This window comes from Falco biarmicus, chromosome 6, assembly GCF_023638135.1.
Source record: "Falco biarmicus isolate bFalBia1 chromosome 6, bFalBia1.pri, whole genome shotgun sequence".
In the NCBI taxonomy this organism is placed as follows: domain Eukaryota; kingdom Metazoa; phylum Chordata; class Aves; order Falconiformes; family Falconidae; genus Falco; species Falco biarmicus.
Window position 1 is genome coordinate 89,778,677 of NC_079293.1, and position 22,379 is coordinate 89,801,055.

The window sequence follows — 22,379 nt, forward strand, 5'->3', positions numbered from 1 at the left end:
AACTCCCTGGCTGACACTTAAGAGTGCAGGCACATTATAAGATAATTACCACAAACACAAATGAATTTTAACAAAGCACTTTCAGGAATTCCACCTATCTACAATCTAACATTCCTGAGTTACATTTCCCATATAATATTGAACCTAATTAATTTATTCAAAGTATATTTTTATAACTTCATCCCAATTAAATTTAGTGCTTTTAAAGCAATGTAAAAATAAAATCACAGCACTAAGAAAGCAGCTACTTAAAAACAATTCTCAGGCGATCTTCAGGAACAATTTTATTATCAGTGACTCACATGAAAATTAACATTTCTAAACGTGTCCCTAGGGCCCAGCAAAGCTTCTAACAGGTCTAAAATAGCAAGCAGAAATAAAAAGTCCTCTGGTGACTCCCAAAGCAAGTTCCTGATACTTCCAGAGAAACTTTTTCCACCTTTGCATCACAAAGGTACAAAGGTTGTTTTAAAACAGCTGCCCAGCACAATGCTATAAACTATTTTGCTAATAATTCAGTTTATTTGCAAAGTATTGTCTCAACACTTGGCCCTAAGCTTTCCATGTGGCACAAACCACTTCACTCGGCTGGTGCAACGTAGAAGTAGGTGTAAAATTTCATCTTTAAAAATACAGAAATCACCATCAAAGCACCATCAATCGTGACCGACACACGACGCCCCATTACAGCAGCAGAAAAAGTCTGGCGTACGACAGACCGAGAGCACTTACGTTGTTTTTTTTTTTTAATTATGTGGCTGATCAGAAAAATCAAGAGGAGTGATCGCAGAAGGCTGGGCAGCCCTTCCCTCTGCTTTCACACTTAAACTCTAATGCCAGCCTTGACTTGTTGTGAATGTTAAAGACCATGACAAACCAGAGTCAATAATGCATCCCATTGGAACCGCAGGAGGCCGAATACCTTCTGTGAGCAGCAGTTACAACCTTACAAAACAACCACACTTCCCCAAAATTAATAAAAACCTGCAGTGAAGCCAAAATTGAAGCTATGTCTTTTCTTTTTTCCTGGCAGTTCTTACCTTTTTGTTGTTCTCTTTAATATCTTGAGGATTCAGGGACTTGTAGTCACTGAGGGGGAAAATGGCACAGTAGGTATGTACAGTATTTGATAAAAGCAGCAGTTTTAAAACAAACCGCATCTAAAAATTTGACATACAGAAATATCATACAGTAACTAGCAATTTCACAGCAATTCAATCAACAAAACTAATAGTGTGGAAAATTAAAGGAATAAATAAATAAATAAACAAACACCGATTACATGTTTCATTGCCTGAAGCTTTCTACCTAAAAAAGAAGTTAAGGCAGGACTAGAGGCCAGCCTTGACAACCAAATTTACCAGCAGGTAATCCGTCCTTGTCAGTGTACAAAGAGCTTATTCCTCTCATCTCATTTCAACACTAGCACAATTTTCATAATCATCCTGAAGTCAGTTCTTTGTATAAGATTAAGAAGAAGAAAAACAAATCACAGAGAGGGGGAGAAACAATTGTTTATGCAACAAGGGAGAGCAAAGAGGTCATAAAGTCTGAGCATTCATAAATCTGTGTTCTTAGAAAGGATGGTTCCCTGCTTGAAAGACAAGGGTGAAAAAAGTTCAACACCTGGAATGAATAGGGATTTCATTTTTACGTAAATTTAAATGTTATACATTTCTGAGAGTTAGTTTATGAAGGCAAAGAGCATACAACTTACATCAGGTCTGGTCTAAAGTGATGTAATATTGCACAAAAGGATAAACCATTTCTCCACGACGTAGTAAAATTGGTGATTTTCACTCCCCTATAGTTTTTTGTAACTTCTTTGCACCACACGAGCAGGGACTGACTCGCGTTTGGCTTTCTCCCCAAAACAGGACTTGGTATCGGGCTTGGCTGGAAAAGAGAAAAAAAAAAAAAAGGAAAGAGAAAAAAGAGAAGAAGATAAAAGAATTTAATGGAAGATGTGAATTAACATTAGTTGACCTAACTAGATGATCTGCATCCTTTGATGTGAGTTCAGGTCCTTCACAGCTGTCAGTTTACAGTGACTGTAACTTGCAAAAGACACAGACTGCAAGTTTTTATCTCCAGTTCTCACCCTTGGCACTTGTCTCCAAAGGATGCAGATATATGGGATTCCAGATCTCCGTAGGAGAACCGGCCAGGAGTTGCACCAGTGGAAACACCACGCTTAAACACTTAAGACACAGTCCCACACAGCCCGCGATACACACCCTGGGCAAGATTTCCCAAAACCCAGCCACAGGAGAGTACCCGCGAAGCCACCGGTAAGGATGCTAAGGTGGCGGGGGCTGGCTGGGAGCGGGCGCGAGGCAGAGCCGTGACCCCCCGTATGGCACGGGGGTCGGTGCCCGTGCCCAGGCCCCGCAGGAAGGCTGTGGCCGCGCTGCACCTGGTTGAGCCACAGCGCAGGCTGGCACAGGGCACCGTGCTCCTGAACAGCCGCTCCCAACCAACCGTACCCAGAGAGCTGCCTCTTCCAGGCTTCAGGTTTTCCATGTGGAAAAGGAATTTCGGCCATAAACCACTATTGGAGGGCGGTTTCTAACAGGTATCATTATCTAACAACAATTGCTTCCCGAAAGGGTATTTTGACGCTTTTAGTAAAGTTTTTGTTAGCACAAACCAAGAATTAAAATGGAATAAAGTATTTCAGGCATTTGGCATTTGTCACTGTCAGCTGTTCCGCAAATTCACACAGAATTGCTTACTAATTGCAGCTGAGGTCTTCAGGAGATACAGACTAATTTCACCGGAAAATATCACCACTGTAAAAACTTCTTAGATGTAATTAAACAGACTGAACTTGCCGGACGTAAATCCAAATTCTGATTTACAAGGGAAGAACTGAGCCCACTCAGTCTTTCAATGTAGTATCATTAAAAGCATACGTAGACAACAAAACATGCTGCCTGTGCACCTTATAGCTGGAGAGTTCCCAAATTAAGACAAAAATAGAGCAAGGCATTTACTGTTTACTAAATTACTCTGTTACTCTGTCACAGCCACAGAAGCGCCCCAAGCAAACCCTTTTGGCCATATTGCCTGTTTGCGAAAGACCAACGATGCCCCCCCTTGACTGCAGCGTGTCAGTGTCAGCAGTTAGCTGCCAGCTACCAACTGATTTATGCTTCCACTGCTGCTGGGGAAGCACATCTACAGAACCAGGAAGGCAATTTTTCATTTACCGTGACAGTCAGCCCTAAAAAGTTGTTTTATAAACACACCTACCTCATCATCAGATAGAAGCACTGCCAGCTCATTTAGAAAGAGCAAAATGTATACCTTGCTGAGATTTTTTTTTTTTTTTAAATGCTGGATCATAGGTACAAAATAACTTGTTAAAAAGTGTTTGGTATTTTTTTTTAAATCCTGTCAATGATTCAAATCAGCACGAACAAATCCTTTAATGCTAAGACATATTTCTAAATACAATAATTAGCATCTTAACAGGGATATATAAAATAGGGGGGAAAAAAGCAGCAACAAATGATAAACTTTCTTCACCATGCAACAGATTTTAATTAGAGAAACAAATATTGGTTAAGAGCTGCCAGACAGTTACTCCAGAGTCAGAGTGATGTAATTAAGATCAGGTTCTTCTTCAGTTTTTTTTACAACTTGAAGCAAAACCCAGTAACTAACCACTGACCCCAAATTTAAGGTGCTACGTTGGCTTAAAATATATTTGCTACCTGAATTATATAAACAGAAATAACACCACTGGGAGAAAATAATTAAAATGGTACTATCAAGATGTGGAAAATGATATTTTAACAAATTTTTAAAGCACAGAGCTACATCTTCAAACCATAGGGCACTACCTACCAGATACATTAAATGTCAACTATAAGGTCATAGTACTTGTTACTGAAACTCTCTACAGAAATGTTAAATGTTCCAGTCACCACCTAAATACTTTCTAGTTAACTCTAAAATTGCCTTAGGCAAAATTACCATTCAAATGCCTTAATTGCACAGCTAACAAACTGAAGATGTAATTGATTTTAAAGCCAGGTTTTGCAAAATTCTAAACTTATTGATTTAATACCTTTGGATGCCCCTTGGTATTTTGTTTACATATTATCATTTTTTTAAAGCCCTGATTACAATTCCTGGAAAATCTGTACTTAAGTTGGAGCTTTTTCTCCCGTGTTTGTCCTTCCATTTACTTTAGATTTTCTGAAAGTATTCTATGCAAAATATACAAGATTCAGCATGTGCATGATGTATTTACACAGTTTTCTCTTCTCTAGCTGATAAAGCAGAAATTATATATGGCTTTCTTTCCAGACTTAGTACTCCAAGTTTTTTTGGATAAAGGTGAAGTTAATCTTATGATAATGTTATGCTCTTATTCACCACCTAAGTCAAAGCTTTCATTATTTAATCTACAGCATAAGCACTCAACTCCAGACACACTGGAAATGACTGAGCAATGGCAGAATTGTGCGTGAGCACTTGACACCCCTTCAGAAGGGTTAACAAACGTTAGCTTTGATTTTTTTGTGAAGCATCAGTATGAAAAAACATTTCCCTTCAATACCTGTAGGTTATACACATTAGTTACAGGTTCAGTGCAAACACAGTTACTACCAAGCGCCTATTTCTAGCATATATTTGTTCTGCAGAATCTGTAGGAACCTATCAAATGGAGTTAAAGTTCGATTAGCTTTTTCTTACATAATTCTTTTCAGTACCGACTACACAATTCTTCTAAAACATACGGCAGTTGCAACTTGGCTTTCTGAGCTGAAAAGCTGAAGTCCCTGAGAACTTGCCTGGAAATGCCACCACCAAGCAGGAGCTTCCCACAACAGGTCACCAGACCCGCTCGCTGATCAGCTCCCCACTGAACCGCGTACAACCGACTTTTATCCAGCTTGGGTTAACTGCGTGGCAAGCGCAGAGGTTCCAGAGCCGGTCCCTCACATGCTAGCTCACACCCTGGCACAGCACCATGTGGGTAGATTTATCAGCTGGAGTCAGCACTAGCTTCAGGATATCTTTGTTTCACAGTCAACAGAAGTATCTTCACTTTATTCTTCTACATGTGCTGGAAGCTTAATTAATACATTTTATAGCATACACGTTTTTCCTCTTGGGAGATTATCCCATCAGACCATTACTCTATGTTAACAAGAGGACAACAGCTCTAGCATTAGACTGCATCCCTGCATTTTAAAATACTTATTGTGTTGCTGTTCTGAGGGACGCAGCAGCAAGCGCCCCGATGGCTCGCAAAGCGAGGGTTGAAGCGCATCTCCAACATCCAACACACACTGGCCAACGCTCAGGAGAAGAAACTCAAGACGGGACCTGGTGATGGGAACATGGGGCGATGAACCGAGCCCTCGCGTGAGGCACAGGAGCAGCCGGAACACAGCTCACAGGCTCTGTCTGCGGCTCCCCAGGGCCCGCTGGCAGGCTGCAGGGCAGGGGGCTTCGAGGGAGCAAGGGGCAGTGCTGAGGGCTGGAGGAGAAAGGTGCTGAGAGGGGTAAGAAAAAAAAAAAAAGAGTACATAGCAGCTCTGGGAATCGGGGTGGAAGATTTGAGTTTTATATTAATGAACCCAACTCCCCAAAAAGTACAGGAGTTGAGAGAACAGCCGAGGAACGGTAAGGAACTGCAGGAGGAGAGGAAGCGGAGACTGAGGCAGGGCTGGGAGGTCAGAGCTGGGAAGATCTACAAACAGTTCTGCTCCTCAAGAAGGAACACAGGCAATGGCCCCACCTGCTTATTTGACTGAACAAAATGGAAGGGATTTTCCCTTACCCCAATCAAAACTGCAGCGCTGCCTAGGATCCCTGAAATCTGTGAAACTGTTAAAATGCAAGATAAGGTGAATGAAAGAAACATGCAACCAGGTGAGACAAAATGCACAGCATGTGGCTGGATAAAAAAAAAAAAGTTTGGGAAACTCAGCTGAACTGAGTGGTCTGAAAAATGGTAGAAAGGTGCAATATAAACAAGACATCCAAATACATTTCAGTCAAATAGATAATTTTATATCACCAAGATGGCACTCTAGAATTTTATTTTTTAAACACAGGGCTCTTCACAGAGGAATTGCTTAGCCTGAGTACTTTAAATTGAATATCACTCATTTAATAGAATTTATGCCTTTGGCAAGGTCTGTACATTTCCAACATGCATTCAATTTTGTTTTTTCTGGGCTGTGGAACAGTCCGGGCGTAAGTCTAAAGCTGATATTTAATCAGTATCAGGACCGAAATAGAATATGGAAATTGAGTCTGCAAAGACAGAATAAAACTCCTTTCTTTTTTACTCCAAGGATGGAAAAAACCATCCTCATGACCCAGCTGTGCTGAAACATTCTTTACCTAGGCTAGTTAGTTATTTTTTAAGTAGCAGGTCAGCATAACATCATGACAGCTTCAGTGACACAACCGAATACACGTGGCGTTGCTCTTTGATTCTGGTAAGGGAAGCGCGCGCACGGGTTAGAGACCAGATATTTCCCAGGAAGAAGTGTGAGGAATTCTGCTAGCCTCTCACTCTGATACACAGACTTAGTGGTTTAGGAGTATAGTCTCTAACTTTGTTGTTCTCTATTTGCATGGCATGGCATATGGTTACCAAAACGCCTCTAGTCCCTACTGTCCCTGAAAATGAAGGAGATCTGAAAACCCAGCTGCCGGGGAGAAGACAGATTCACTGAATTTGTTTCCTGTATATGGTTAATTACAGGTATTTAGGTAACCTCCAGGTTTTTCCAGCCTCAGACATCTTAAAACTTTGCCTTCCTCACTCTTCTGATGGTGCCTACAGCTAATGTGGATACGCAACACAAGTTTGCCACTCTCACTCGCTGACTCACACCTAAACTCAGGGTTTGTGCTGCCTGTGGCTGAGTCATATACACAATGGTTGTCCTTCAGCGTCCCTGCCTGCAAGGTTTAGCAAGTCCGTCATGCTTGACTTGGTTTCATGACTTTTACTTGTCCAACCCCGCAAACAAACACGATGTTATTTTTTATTCTAATCATCACTACCCATTTCTTCTCACACTGTGCCTACCTAACTGCTTAAGGCAAAAAGCATATGGCACCCAGCTTCATTTAAGCAGTACGATGCAAACGCTCCATCAAACATCGCATTTCAACTTGCCTGTGACCTCTGGCATGAGAGCCAGCACACAGCATTAGGGCACTGCGATGGGCGAGTGAATATACTGACGTGATAAGAGCCTCACAACTGGTATTTTACAAACAGGGAAATGGCCTGAATTAAATAGCTTGCCTGAGCCAGTAAAGGGAATCAACTGTCACCAGAACTAAGATGCTACCTGGTGTGAATCTGGCGTACGCATCCCACCAAAGTGCTCCTCCGGACTCCGGGGGCAGGCGACAGTGCTCAGAATAGCCAAAACCCAACTGCCAGACTCAGACAAGTTAAGATGAAGTCGAAGACTGGCCATCCTGAAGAGAGGCACGCATCGTTCGTAGCCTCAAACACTCTCCAGGCAGCTTGCTCAGCGTCACACACCAGTTCCACATGCTCTGCCCAGGCTCTGTGGCGTCCACCCTGCGTAGCAAAGAGACCACGTGCTGCTGAACCCCTTCCAGCTCCCAGGAAAGCCGAAATGGCAGCCCTGCGGACAGCTGCCTGCTCTTACAGGGTCCGGTTACTTTTGCTCTGAGCACAGAGGAAGTGGTCCGGCAAAAACACACGGTATGTAGTCGCACAACTGAAACATTTCCATGTATACAACCTACAGGCATACAGTGCACAGAGACAGGAGAGGTCACAGTAACTGAGGCTACCTTAAATCCAGCAGTTCACAACTGCCAAGTATTTAATTTTGTAATTTTGGTAATTATCTGGTAGCCTGCTTTCGGCTTTCACTTTGTCTAGCAATGAAGTAACTTTTTCTCAGCGGAGTCTTTTAGGGTTTTAGTTTGGTTTTCATTGTTGGGGATTAAAAGGATAAAAAAACCCCAAGTATTTGGGAACTGAACTCCAACCCTTCGGAACCACAAGCCACACACATCAACTACCAGACAATTTCCTCACTTGGGCAACAGGACACGGAGCCTGTCTGCTCATGGGAACTAATTAAGAACAAGACAGACTGTTTATTTCAAGACGACTACCTCCCCCTGTCGATGTTGCTAGCAGAGGATAACAGCACTGTAGCACAGGAGCAAGGGTAGCTACCTCACCAGGTTGAGAAGCCCTAAATTTGTCAGCTAATGGCAAGGAGATTATGCTAATGAGCTGGTAAAGGAAAAACCAACCTGAGACAACGTAATGAATTGGTTACTTATGTGCAAGTAATTTCATCTGATGGTCAGAACGGCCATGAGAAAAAAGCCCCAGTGAGCTCCTTCCCAGCTCCCACTATTACAGAAGGATTGGCTGAAACTTGTCCAGCTTCTCTTCCCTGAGGTCGCATCATCTTTGTCTTGAACGACATGTTTTCAATTAAACAAACTGGAAATGGTGTCTAGCTCATACCATTAGGCAGAAGCAAACGCTGAGCTCATTCTCTGATGACTACATGTATTTGTAATGTAACAGTATGAGCAGGTCACACGCAGGGACGGGGCCTCATTTCCCAGCTCTGGGAAGACAGACAGGCATTTTCCTTGCGTCCACCTTCCTCTCCCCAGCTGCCGGTGGCGCAGGGGCTGCAGCCTCCGCTCCTGTGTAATCTGCGCTGGAAGCCCCGACGAGCTGCCAGGATGCTGCCGGCGCACAGTCCCTGGCTTTCTGCCACGACGGGAACGTTCAGGGTTTGGGGCAGGTTGCCAGAATTAAGCAACTTCAACCACAGATGAGGAATAGCAATTTTCAAAGCTTTTAACTTTGTTAAATGTGAACTGAACTAGCAAAACGCACCTCCCTGGGCCCAAGGCTATCTCTGCCACATTTCAAAGGCCTGCAGCAAACAATGGAAGTGTTAGAGCTTGTCAGGAAAGGTCACAAGAATCTCTCTAAAAGCAAGCACAAGGCAAACTAAAAGTGAGAGTCACTGCCAATTCTTCCTAAAAACAGTGAACTCTTGTTGCTTTTGCAGGAATTTCTTTTGACATCAGCCATGAAACAAATGCAAGCCCTTCTCTCACTCCTCTGAACGTTTCAACAGACGTTGTTTTTTCAGGCAACCTTCTGATGATGTATCATTAAGGTGACATTGCTCCACAGAACTTTACAGATACCTGTTTTGTAAAGCTACTGCATCATTTAGATTAATGCACGGCCACAGGCAGATTTATAGAAGCATCAGTCTTCGCCAATGAGAAACCTTTGGTTTAAGTACTTGAGAACAGAAGACGGATGCCAGATTGGTACAGGTATTGCACCAACGGAGGAAAACAACCTCCATGCGTGGAGGGGCTTAGAGCGCTTGGTATTTTTAAGCCCGGTATTGATGACACAGAAGCTGATGTAGAGCGCTTGGTATTTTTAAGCCCAGTATTGATGACACAGAAGCTGATGCGGTGCCCCTGAAGGGCAGAGTACACCTCTTAAACTGAGGGTGGAAATAAAATAAGCATGTTCTACAGTCCTGCGTGAGGTGTTGATATCCATGAGCTGACACTGGGCATAAAGACAGCTATTCTCAAGAAAGCTCCTTAGGATAGCTATAGTCAAATGAGAATTTAATGGAAACAACTCAGTTTTAGCCTTGATAAACTACTGCATCGACAGCCCACTCTATGCAATCAATCACAAGATGGAGGTTAAAAATATTGCTTCACCACTCAGTGGTAAGGAGGAGCTATCCACAGATGATGAGGAGGCATCTGAAATGTTTAATGCTTTTCCTTTTTCTTCACCCGTCCTGATTCTACAAGTCAGATGCAAGCTGGAGACCGGCATTGCTGGTATCGGACACAAAAAGGTCAGATTGCAGCCAGGGATGGAAACAGCTTAGACCTGCCAGATGCCTGCAGATCAGCTGAACACATTTAATGTAATCCTAGGGTACTGGAGGAACCAATACGAAGCAACATCTGCAATTAATGGTCAGCTTGAAAACGTGAAGACAGGCAAGATATTAGAAAAGCAGGGAAAGTCTACATTCCCTTCCAGTCTTTAAAAGCATAAAAAAAAAAGAAAAATCAGAAGAATGCAGAAAAGCTAACAAAAAAGAGGTGGGACAAACAATAGAGTTGTTTCTTAGCATGTGAAAGTTAAAAGGAGACAAGCAACAAACATTAATTTATCATCAACAAATCACGACAACCAGTCCAAGTTCCTGCTGTAAGAGGGAAGCAGGCAGGGGAGAGAGGAAGCTGCAGGTAACACATTATGACTGTAGTTCAGCTCTTTTTGTTGTCTCCGAAGACGCTCTCATAAGGAAGCACGGAAAACAGTCTTAATGAGACACACACTATAGGTGCAAAACAGGCTGGAAAACTATATCCGAGACTAGTTTTAAATGATTATTGGAACTATCCATTAAAAAGGGTCCTGCAAGAGTATTTGTTGGGTTCAGTGTTGAAAGTCTGAATTAGGAACAAGGGTGATACACCAGACATGAAGCTGGGATGGACGTGAAATGCACAAGAAGAATTCCAGTCATATAAAAAGGAGAAAAGGTCTGAAGAAAACAGGATGAAATTCAATAGGTACAGCATAGGAAGGAGTAATCGTTTACACAAATGCAGGATGAGGAAGAACTGGTTAGGTAACAGCTCTTCACAAAAGGATGTGGGGGAAACATTCTATTCAAGCCGGACATAAGTCAACAACATCAGGTTGTTGTGAAAAAGACAAACATTACACTGAGATGTGCAGACAGGAATAAAGCTTGCAAGACATGTACTGCCTCTCCCACTCCACTCAGCATCAATAAAGCCGCAGCAGAAATGGTACAGTCCTTTTTCCCTGATGCAGAGTGCAAGGAAGATGAGCCCAAAGAAAGACTGGGGCAGGGGGAAGCAGAAAAAACCCAAAATCACCTACGAAGGAAGCTGGAGCAAACGTAGGTCATAGGAACGTGGTAAATCTTCAAGCATGTACAATTCTGAAGAAGAAAGAAAACCCTTTGCCCTCCATGCCAGTGTTATGAAGTTATGAAGTTACAGGTTTTAATTACAACAGGTCAGACATTAGGAGGGGCAATCCGTAAGGCAGTATAATGAAGCACTCTGCCTTGGAAAGCCATGGACACTTCATTACTGGAGCTCTTTACCAACAGCTTGAAGAAATCTCTCATTTTGTAAAGCTGAACTTGCCTTTGGGCAAATAGAAGGACCAAGTGATCTTTTAAGATGCGTTTTGGACCTACCAGGTCCTACAGGGAAAGGAGAGAGCTGGCACAGGCTGCTGCCCCAGCCAGCAGGAGCCTGGCAGAGCTGCCCCTGCTCTCCAGCAGCAGAAAGCGAGCTGCAGCACCCCCACCTCCCACCAGCAACACCGCACGCTGGCCTCTCTGCTCATGTCACCCACCAAAAAAATCCTACTTTCCACTTTAAAAATTAAGCCTAGGGTGGGGGTCCTGATATTATTTGTTTCATAAGCAACTCACGCACTAATTTGCCCACATTAATTAGATTTTCTTGCACAGCACAGTATATTTTGCTTTTTTCCTGGCACACAGCTATCTGAACACACGGCAAGTTCAACAACCACAAACACCACTCTCCGAATAATTGTACAGAGCGTGTCTTTTCTCCTTCAGTTGTTTAGGAGACCGGCTCCAGCAGAAGTGCAACCCTACCAGCTCCTCAAACACCAGCAGAGGAAGGTGCTCTCCCACTCAGCACATCTCCGCAGAAAGTCACCAGCTCACTTTAAAATTTAGGATACGTTAGAAAGGCTATTTCCTCTGAAAGGTAAGACTTCGGGTCAAACCCAGGACAACAGTCAGCAAAAGAAACCACCTGATTACAGCTGGGTGAAATGAGGTATTTAGGCAAACAGCGAGACATAAGCAACACCCGTGACCGAATCGGCTGGCTTCGGCTCTCGGGCACAGCAGGGGTGTCACCAGCAGAGTGAACTGGGAAACGAGAATCACTTTAGGGTTTGGTTTTCTTTTTTAAAAAGAAAAAACAAGGTGATAACGCGTGAAAAATTCTTCTACACCAGAAACAGAATGCTTCATTCACAAACACCATTCATAAACAACTTATAAACTCTCAAAGTATTATCAAATAAATAAAGCAAGTCAAAAATTAAAGAATGGCACACTTGAGTATTCTTATTTCTGTTGCCCAATGGAACAAGCATTATTGAAGCAGTGTGAAGGCAGATTGCTATCTTTACCTCATTGAATAGTACCTTATTCTGTGAATAGCCCCCATGGAATAACAGCCACTACTCAAGGATTCAATAGCTTAATGAACTTAACAAGACTGGCACAACCTGGAGCTTAATTTGCATGTAGTTTGAATATTTTCGCTTTATTAGTTTCATTTCAAAATAAAAATACATGTAGAAGTAACAGTAATTCAAGTGCCACTTGGCTTAACACACATTTTTCCAGGAATTCTAACACTATCCAAATTTGCTGATTGCTAGGGCTTGTGCAGCTAAAAGGAAAAAATACATGTTAAATGAAAATATCCTTTTTGTTTTATAATACATAATTAACACAAGCTTTTCTAGCTTCAACACTGGCAAATCAATCCTCTTGAAAAATACACACATAATTTTCATGCTACAAATTAAATTTGGTGTGGTTATGCTTTTAGCACTCAACAAGTAAAAGCTTGTAAATGAGAAGCTGAAGCATAAAGGTATGGCAAGTCTCATTTAAGAAATCAAAATCTTTGGGAGAGGAATTCTCTCCTGCAGAAGTCAAGAAAAGCTGCTAATAATTAAATACTGCTTTTGATTAATGCTTTACGCTACATATTTATTTTGGAAGTCCTTTTTTAAGCAGATCATGATAGAAACCTAATGAAAGCACTGTACTTCATTCCCTTATGATGCCTGGCTAATAATCACACACCAGTTGGAAACTGTCAAAATATTTTACAGCTCAATTGTAATTACCGTCCAAGTCTAAGCATGCAGTAATTGGGCGTTAGCCATGTTCTAGGGGTGTTACAGCAACACACAGCAGTCAGTTCTTCTGTGTCTCATTTTTTTACACGTGTAAAACTCCTGAATGATCCCCAGGATCTACTTCACAAAATTTTGAATTAAGTGTTAGAACGTTGTCAGCAGAGATAGCTTTTTTCTTAATACAGTACTGTATTTACATCAACATTTGAAAAATTAGCTTAACATCTGGAACAACGTGATTTATTCAGCAGCTTTTTGTGTGTGTGTGGTTTAAATTCCCTAAAGTAAAAAAAAAAAAAAAAATATTTTGAAAAATAAAAATGAAACATTTCGAGGAAAATATTATGTGGTAAATACTGTAATATTAAAAGCTTTGAGACAAAATGCTGATTTTAATTTCAAGGAACAAATTTTGCAGATCATAAATAGAGAAAATATTCCAAGCTGCTGAGAGAGAAAGCAAGTACTGCTGCAACACGGTAACACGAGGAACCAGAGTGGGGTTTTAGCAGGTACCGTTATACACGCAAAGCGCCTAACACTCATGAGTGTTGCATAGAGATGATAGCCTGATAGGTTTTCCTGAACAGACAACTCTATAGGGGCTTCTGATCGTTTCCAGTTGGCATTTCTAAGGCAGTATCAGAGATACAGATTCATGATTCACTAGCCTTTCACCACTATTTGAATCATTAATCCGCACATTAACTGTCACTAACTCCACAGCGACGAGACAGACAACATCACCGGACCCCTAACACATTAGTGTCCAATGGATTAAAATCCTTAAGAGATGTTACGCCTTTGAGCCCACAGGTTATAAATGGAAGGAAGTGTCACATTTTAAGTGTCCTTTGGACTTGATTCACATGGCTGGGCTAAATAAAGTTAAGCACTCCTGAAAGAAAGACTCTCAGTTGGTCCCAGGATGATGCAATGAATTAACGTGCTTTTGGTGTGAGCTGTTCGTGATTCTAAATATCCGTCCGCAGTCAGGACTAGGAAACACCTAGATAGAAAGATTGTGCCAGAAGACTTCAGTCCTCCAACCACTAGTACCAGAGCTGTTAGATGGGGCTGGGGGGGAAGGTATCGATCGCTCTTCCTTGGGCTGGGGTATGAGACGAGATTTATCAGAGAACCCCAAGGAGTTATAGAGGGGAAAATTTCAGCCAGCACAAATGCAGAAAACTCAAGCACAAGTCTTCTAAATCATCTTTAACAAGTCTGATCACGTCCAGGTGTTGCAACGTGTAGAGCACTCCTCATTCACACATCTCAGCCTCCTGCAATACCTCTCGCTGCACGAGCACCTCGGGATAGGTGGAGGAGGGAAAAGAAGGGAGCCTTCATTCCTACACAGGAATTTTCATGCTTTGGGAAGTGTAAATTAGAGCATTACTACTAGTCTGACAGTAAGTTTGCTAATAAATGTGTAGCAACATATCTAATTGCATAACGAGAGATTAAATGATTATGACTATCTTTGAAATGGGGAGAATAAAGAGAAGAGAAAGTGTGTGTTAAGGGAGAGCTCTGGAAACATGGCAAACTAGCTGTAATGTCTACATTTTAACAAACTTATAAAAGCCAACATACTTTATACTTTGTTGACACCACTCCAAATAAGCTTCCAGTGGAAGCTACAAAGTTTGTTCGAATAGTGAGCATTAGTTCCAACTTAGATGAGCTTCTAAACATTACTTAAAGGTGTAGGATCCGTCAAAAACCTGGGGTTTGCAGATTGCTAGGCAATGCTTTGCAGCAGAAGCATGACCCAAGACACGACTAGGAAACGAGTACGGTGACATCACTGGACCAAGAGCCACCTTACCTTTAAAGCTGCACGGGCGGGAGTTCAAAGAGCAGTTCTGCCTACACTTACAATCAAAATTTACTGACCACTTGAAGCACTAGTGGGATAGCTGATAAATATATAGCGTGCATGCTACTTCAGTCAGTGTAGCTTCTCAATGAGTGACATTCACGTAAGTATTTACATATGGTAAAATAAACTTTAAAGTAACTTTGCAATGATTTTTATTCTCTCTTATTTATAAAACCTTGGCAGTAGTAAGTGCTGCTACCGTTTCATAGCTTTTCAGTCCCTTCTGCCAGTTTGCAGTGGGAAGAGGGCAGCACTGGACTCTTGAAAGAGAAGTTTAGGTGGGATCAGTCTCCCAAGCCCCCTGCTGCAGCTGACAGAGACAGATGGTTTTGAAGGCTCTGCAGAGCAGGACTGGGACCCAGATGCTCCACACTGGCCTTAGGGGATGCTCTCTCTGCCCACACATTATGGGAAACTCAAGAGATCTCTCACGTCCTAAATCAGACAAGAGCAATACAGTTGTAACTAACTTCACCACAAAAAGAGGTCAAATGGGATATTCTTACGGAAACTAAAGCTACAGCTCGCAGCCAAACTCACCAACCAATTTTTTAAAGAATCCTCTAACTTGAAAGGGACAAACCAGAAAATGAGACCAGAGTAGGATTTGACTTGCATCTTACCCCATCTTTACTCAACAAATATGACACTATCCCATTTTAAGTATAATTGTAAAAGAATGCTAATCTATTTCTCAAACAGCTCCCACGCAGACAGGCCTTTTCCAGCAGCATTCCCACCCCCTGGCTGGGGCTCCACACAGAGCCCATCCCTCTCACCAAAAGCAGCAGGGGCAATGTGCAGAAGCTCAAGGATGTGAAATGGCTAAAACCTGGTCAGAAAGTACACCCACTGCATGGTCTTTCTTTCTTTATTCTCTTTCTTCTGTATTGAGCATGAAATATTGGCAGAGCAACTGTCAGACACAGTGAAAGTGAGACAAGTGGTGATGAAGGGCAAATTACATGCCATCTGAGCACAAAAAAATGAAAAGCGCAACACCCAAAATCTGAAGCAATATATATCATTTGTGTGGGGACCAGTCACAGTACTGGCTTCCTCCAAAAAAAGGAAAGAAACATTCTTCCTAAAAAGATAAAAGTTCTCCAAAGCAAACAACTTAATTCCCTATGTGTTGTATGGGTTCTCAGACTCTTTAGGTACTTGCAAAGAAGACAGATTGTAAGTGTTTTTAAAGCAACCAATTGTACATCCAAGGAGACCAGAAACAGAAGAACATTTCAGAAACTTGGAAGCTCTCACTGGAATTACCTTCTGGTTATTCCCTGTTACTCATACCTATGTCACATTCCGGTTCTACATTTGAAAACAACTGTAAATATAAAAAGATACTGTGCTAAAAGAAAACGTAACTTGAGTAGGCAAAAGCCAAAACCTGCTTTTTGTAAATGCCTAGTATTTTGGCTAGAAATACATGTAAAAACAGTTAAATGCATTTGTAGAGAAAACTCCTTCCCTGAGAATTCCTCAAAAGCAGTCTCCCCCGCCCCCCTTTTTTCCTTAAATAATAATGGTAATATTCCATTAGCATTTTAAGTACAATAAAAGAGTTGTGGTTATAGCTGTAAGAATGTGTAAACTGAAACACTATTTGGTTTGCCATAGTTTTATACTTAAGCCTACTGATTGGGTTCTGGTCTATCCACACATGTCTCGACACAAAGGATAAAGTGACATTATGTGCCTGAGCCAGTGCTGTCAATGAGCATGATGACAGACTACTTACTGATAGTACCGACTTCCATACCGGCACTGCAGAAATGCATCAATTCTTCAGCATTACTTTAAGGTGATTAAAAACAAAGCTTTTCGTGGAGTTCTTGAGAGCACTTTGGCAACTTAATGAAAAGGGGTCACAGTGTCACTGAATATGGTTGAGTAATTAAGCAGGTTCTAGGACAAAACACTTCAATCGTGATCTGCTAAGCCATCTGTATCAAACTGCAATCTGAATTAACTTTTTAGAAAGTCTGCATCCAGATAATAAAAGTATATTTGTTATATAGAAAGGTATACATATAACAATCTACCTTTTAATGTAACAAATAACCATACTTATTATAGGAACAAATATACTAAGATATAAGTTTGTATATGCCTATATACACACACAAAGAAAATACACACATACACACTGTGTGTGTGTCTCTCTCTCTAAATATATATACAAAAAATAACTAAGGTCACTTGAAACAACAGAAACACATTCTGACTGTTCTGTAAGTAAAAATTACTTTCATTACACTCCAGAAGTGTAAAATCCAAGGCAGCTAAATGGAAAAAAATATTAACACTATTTTTATTTATAATTATATTGGATGGTGTAACACTTTAGGATATTTTTAAATCTTAATTGGATGAGTTGGATTTCATAGACCTGTTTGCACTGAAGCAAGCCAGCGAATTTCACCCTTGCAAGGCTTTAAGATTACAGCTCCTGTCGCAGAGGTGCTGATGAAGTGAACGAGAATGGAGAGTTTTGGCTGGCCCACCAAAAAAAGGGACTGTACTCTTACTTGCAGATTGCCTTTCAAAAGACTACTGAGGAACTGGAAACTGCTGTAACCTGCCTCAGTTCATACTTATGGAAACTTGGATGAAAAAATTTCACTGCCCAGGAACTTAATTTAGGAGCAACTGAAGGACTTCAACTTCTTGTTGCCTTCAGTGAACTCTGAGCTGTCTCATGAACGGTTAGAAAAACACAGGTGTCTAATACTCACCATCCAACTGTTGTTTCAAAATACATTCCGAAGTTTTTGCTGTTGTGACTATGACAGCCTTTCACACAACTGTGTATGCACAATCACTGCCAGCAGTTATGCCCACATTTGTGAGCTTAATGCCCTTATTCCCCTGGGGGCTGGCTGTAGGGACAGCCCACCTTCTACAGCACCGTGGGCACGCACCCCTCAATTCCAACAGCAGTTACATGCCTACAGAGTTGTTCCCGGTCCCAAAATTAAACATCACAGCATCTTCACTAAGGTAACAAAAATTACTAATGAAGCCCCCTGCACCTCGAGCTATGTTCTTCAAGATATTCAATCCCAGACAACAAGGGGGTTTTGTTTTTGTTCTTTAAAAAAATATTTGTTGATAGGCTCCTTTTTTGTGGACAGGAGACATGTGCTACGACTGCTGAGTTTACAGTGGCATGTCATCAGCTAGTGGGCAACCCACCGCTCGCCTCATCATGTTCTGCTCTAAAGGAGTATGGGAAGAGGCAGGATAAGCTGTATTAGAGGATGTTTTACCATGCTACATCCTTTGAATCCAAATGATTTTTCTACAGAGAGACTGCCCTCTCAACAGCATAGCTCTCTTTAAAGCAGAATGTAGGCATTTAATCAGTGGGTGTTCAATCAAGCTCTTAAATATTACAGTTGAACTTCTAATATATATAAGCTCACCAATATTTTTCATAATGTTTACAACATGACTTCCTTAATTAGTTCAGTTTCTAGCTAGCTCCTTTAAAGCCCTTTCACTGAGCTAAAGCACAGGATTTCATTCACACTTTAAAAGCTTTTCCCATGCAGGGTTTTCAAACCTGATTTGTCTGAATTATATATATGAACTATATTTAAAATTTGTGCATTATTCATTACTACAGACTACGAAGTATCATTTAGGGATTAACACAACTATCTACTAAACTGTAAAATAGCTCTTGTCAATAATGAAACCAAGTGAGTTTCAAAAAATTGGTTGTATTTTAAAAAAGCAACCAAATACTTCTATAAAGAACAAACATATTTCTCTAAATCTACCAATAAAACACTCACGTGCCTGTCCTCTTTTTTAGTGAGATGAAAAAAATTCAGTATATCTAACAAAGTATAAAACTACTTAAAATATATCAGAAAGAGTTCTTGCTTTAAATATGTTTTCAACCTTTTATTTCCCCTTTTCTCTAACAGTCTCTACATATGTATGCATAAACAAAATTTTAAAAAATACTAGTAGGATCTGGATTTTGTATTCAAATGGCTAACTCTCCAGAGAAACATCTTTTTCCCTGATATTCCACCAATGTACTTTAAAACAACTCAAAAAACCACACAAATCTAAAATATGTTAGACCCTTCAAAACCCTCAGACAGCTCATATAGTGGCAGTCGCAGTGAACAGATAATTCTTCTGAAAGAGTAGAAAAAAAATATTTAAAAGGAGGCAGCAAGTCAAAAAAACATGCAGGCAGCTTGACTTCAATAAAACCCGGGACTACTCAGTTCCTTTGGATTTTTTCTATTTATTTTCTTTTATGCAGTTAATTTTTTTAGGAAATTGTTGGGTTTCTCCCCTTTTTTTGTCGCCACAGACACTCCCTTTAGGCAACCGTGCATCAACAATCCTCCCACGTTCAAAGTCGGCTACATCTGTTGCTCTTTCCCATTGTTGAAAATTCCTGCCTTAATCCTATTTGACTTTATTCATGCAAAGGTCATCCTGAATTCAACAAATGGAGGAGCGATAGCAAGCACAGTGTTGAACATGGCTAAAAAATGCTGTTGTAGAACACGCAGCTAGTGTGCCGGCACTATCTCAGAAGTACCTGGTTTATTATGCAGCTTCTAGTCCTCATAGCTGTGTTGCAATATGAATTGGCAACATATTTCTTCTAGTAACTCAGGAATACAACAATTTCCTTCCAACTGGCTTGATCCTTTCTCCTTACAAAGACTGGCACTTAACTCTTATTTGCTAGTGAGTATGCATACAACATACATACACATACACTACCAGTTCTGCATGCCCTAGGGCTTAGCTTCTGGCACATATGGCTTACCTGCTTCTCCTGGCTTTTAATTCTCACTATATCCAGCTTCACAAATCTATTTAATTAACCAGCCCATCTAAAACTAATGGTGATCGCTATTTCAAATATAGGAGGCAAAATTCTGCCTAAAAATACTTTTACAAAGCAGGGTAGAACAGTTAATACAAACATGTCATTGTAGGGCCATCGCCATACTATAGATTTGCCCACAGAAGCAATTTTGGGTTTAGACTAATTTTTCTTCCCCCAAAACAACAACAATTAAAAAAACCACCACCCCCCCCCCCCAAAAAAAAAACAAACCCAAACCAACAACAATGAGAAACCAGGCATTCTGGCTCAGACCTGTGATTTATTCCTGTATTTAAGTATCTGACCCAAACCAACGACTGATTGGCAGGAACAGTGAATCAGTAAGCAAACCAAAGCTAGCTATCAGACTGGTTTATGAAGGGAAGATAATTATTTTTGCAATACGTCCATAACTCAACATGACAGAAGCAAAGGAATATTTATTCACACACGCTTATTTCCAGCTGGAGGTGCTTGCCAGCCGCGAGAAGCCAAACCCACCCTTCGGGCAAGCGGAGGACGAGGCTGTTTGTTGTCAGCCCTGGTCCTCCGGGAGCTCTGCTGAGGGCTGCGCACCATGCACAGCGCGCCCAAGGCTCAAACCAAACCAGCCCCACAGTAAAGCTTGACCTAACAGCTAAAAGCCAACAGCAACATCAGTTTATTGAAACTGTGCTGAGCTCCTTGTTAGGTGCAAGGGAACACTGGAAAGAGTCGTTTTCAACCGAAAAGCTGCCCGGTTCTCTGCTTGTATGGCTCTCCGATAAGGTGTAACAACTCTACAGAAGAAGAGTAGGCTTTATCAGGTTTTTGTTTCAAAGATTTTGAGGATTTTTGTTTTGATGGTAGTTTCAAAAAGGTTTTATGAGAGGAGAAATGTTCCTTCTTTCCTCTACCTTTTAAAGACCAAAGCTCGAACCAAGCAGGGGTAATAGCCTGTGAAGCCACGCACGTGACTCCGAGTCCTCGGTGCCCCTTGCAAGGCTAGCACGAGTGGCAGGAGGGTGGCTGTCCTCCGGCACCCACGCCAGGAGCCTGCGGCCCCGCACCGTCTGCCCATCTGCTGGCTGCCTTCCGCCTGGGGGTGAAGGTAAATAACTTAAAAGGAAATAAAACAAAAGGCCTTCCCGGCAGATAAGGATTTTCCGATCAGGTACCCCAGAAGCTAGCCCAGATCTCTGAGCCAACGTGGCGCGGCTGTTTTCCAAACGCTGTGGCAGCCCACGGCCACCTCGCCCGGCCGGTGGGGTTTGTACTGAACGCGGCTCGTTGCCTGCCAGGGGACCCCAACCGTGCCGTGGGAGCGCTGCCGGCCAGCAGCTGCAGCACCGCGGAAACTGTAATGCTCCCGGCAGCTCCTAACGGCTTGCATTTATGCACTTTTGGGGTATTTAAGGGACACATTTCAGGCAAATATCTTTGGCATCTCCATGAGACCAGTCCCCTCTGGATCCAGCAGAAATGGGTGCAACGAAGGCACTTGTCCCAAAGGCTCGGCAGAGCCCAGCTCACACTCCCTGCCCTCCCCCTGGAGATGCCCCGCTGCCACTCTCTGCTTCTCTCTCTATTCTGGGACCCCAGGTGTTCCGTTCACCTCCTCGTGTAGGAAGCCACAGTCCAGAAAAGGTAGCGTGGGTATTCCCATCGCTATTCCCACCACCCAAAGGCCACCTCTCCTCTGCCCTCCGCAGCCTTGAAGCAGTTCCCAGGTCAGGGTATGTGTCGTACGTGACCAGCCTCACGCTTCTTGCCAAGACAGACTGTTGGGAGACTTCATTCAAGGAAACTGAACAATTTATATAAATCATCACATATATCCACATGGGAAAAGAAATTCTAGTATTAGTGTCATTAAAAAAATAAAATAGGAAAGAAGTATCTTCTGTTACAGTTTGCCTACATGCAATGGTGCTGGCATTGCAACGGCACATAGCAACAACCCTTCCCTTTCTTGCCACACCATACACACTATGCCCATTGGCTTCTCCAGTGGCTGCCAGAGATGGATTTTTTTCTCACAGACATTTTAAACTTCCAAGATGAAATAAAGCGTATAAAAATACTGTCATCACATATCTAACAAGCATATTTTCCCACAAGAAGTGAAGTAATATTTTATGATGACAAATCTGAGTACTATAATTTGTAAATGTAACTTAAATATAAAAATACGAAAACTGAGGTTTTGAATGTCATCACACTGGTGAAATTACCAAACCTTATTTGCACAGACGTTCTGCAGAAGCACTAACTGGTGCAACCCAAAACTGCTGCAGGCACCACTGACAATGTTTCCATCATTTCAGTAGGAGCTGCATTGCACCATCAACACAGAAATGCCTTAAAGACCCATTACGAAAATGGCAGAAAGAGCTGAGCTAGATTTTTCTAGGACAGCCCTGGAGACCTGTTATCTGCATCACCGCTACTAATAAGGATCTAAAGAAGAAACAGCCAAACACTTAAGTAGCAGCACTTAAAAATGCCAAATCAAGTGTTCAGAATTTGGTATATTACAAAACAGTGGTTACATGTACAATGTTAATTAGCACCCTTCGTATATTTGCATCATGATACAATCTTGTAAGTGTACTTCACCTAGA

At 41.7% G+C, this 22,379-nt stretch overlaps 1 protein-coding gene across 13 annotated transcripts in view; it reads right to left on the minus strand.

Annotated features, from left to right (window-relative positions):
• Positions 1 to 22,379, minus strand: part of EHBP1 (EH domain binding protein 1) — a 219,728-nt gene that overhangs the window by 72,794 nt on the left and 124,555 nt on the right. For all 13 annotated transcript variants that reach the window (XM_056342895.1, XM_056342901.1, XM_056342900.1 and 10 more), the window contains 2 exons: positions 1,718 to 1,896; positions 1,041 to 1,089 (listed from right to left, as the gene is read on the minus strand). In XM_056342895.1, coding sequence (XP_056198870.1) covers positions 1,041 to 1,089; positions 1,718 to 1,896 — 228 coding nt within the window. The remainder of the gene's footprint in view (positions 1 to 1,040; positions 1,090 to 1,717; positions 1,897 to 22,379) is intronic.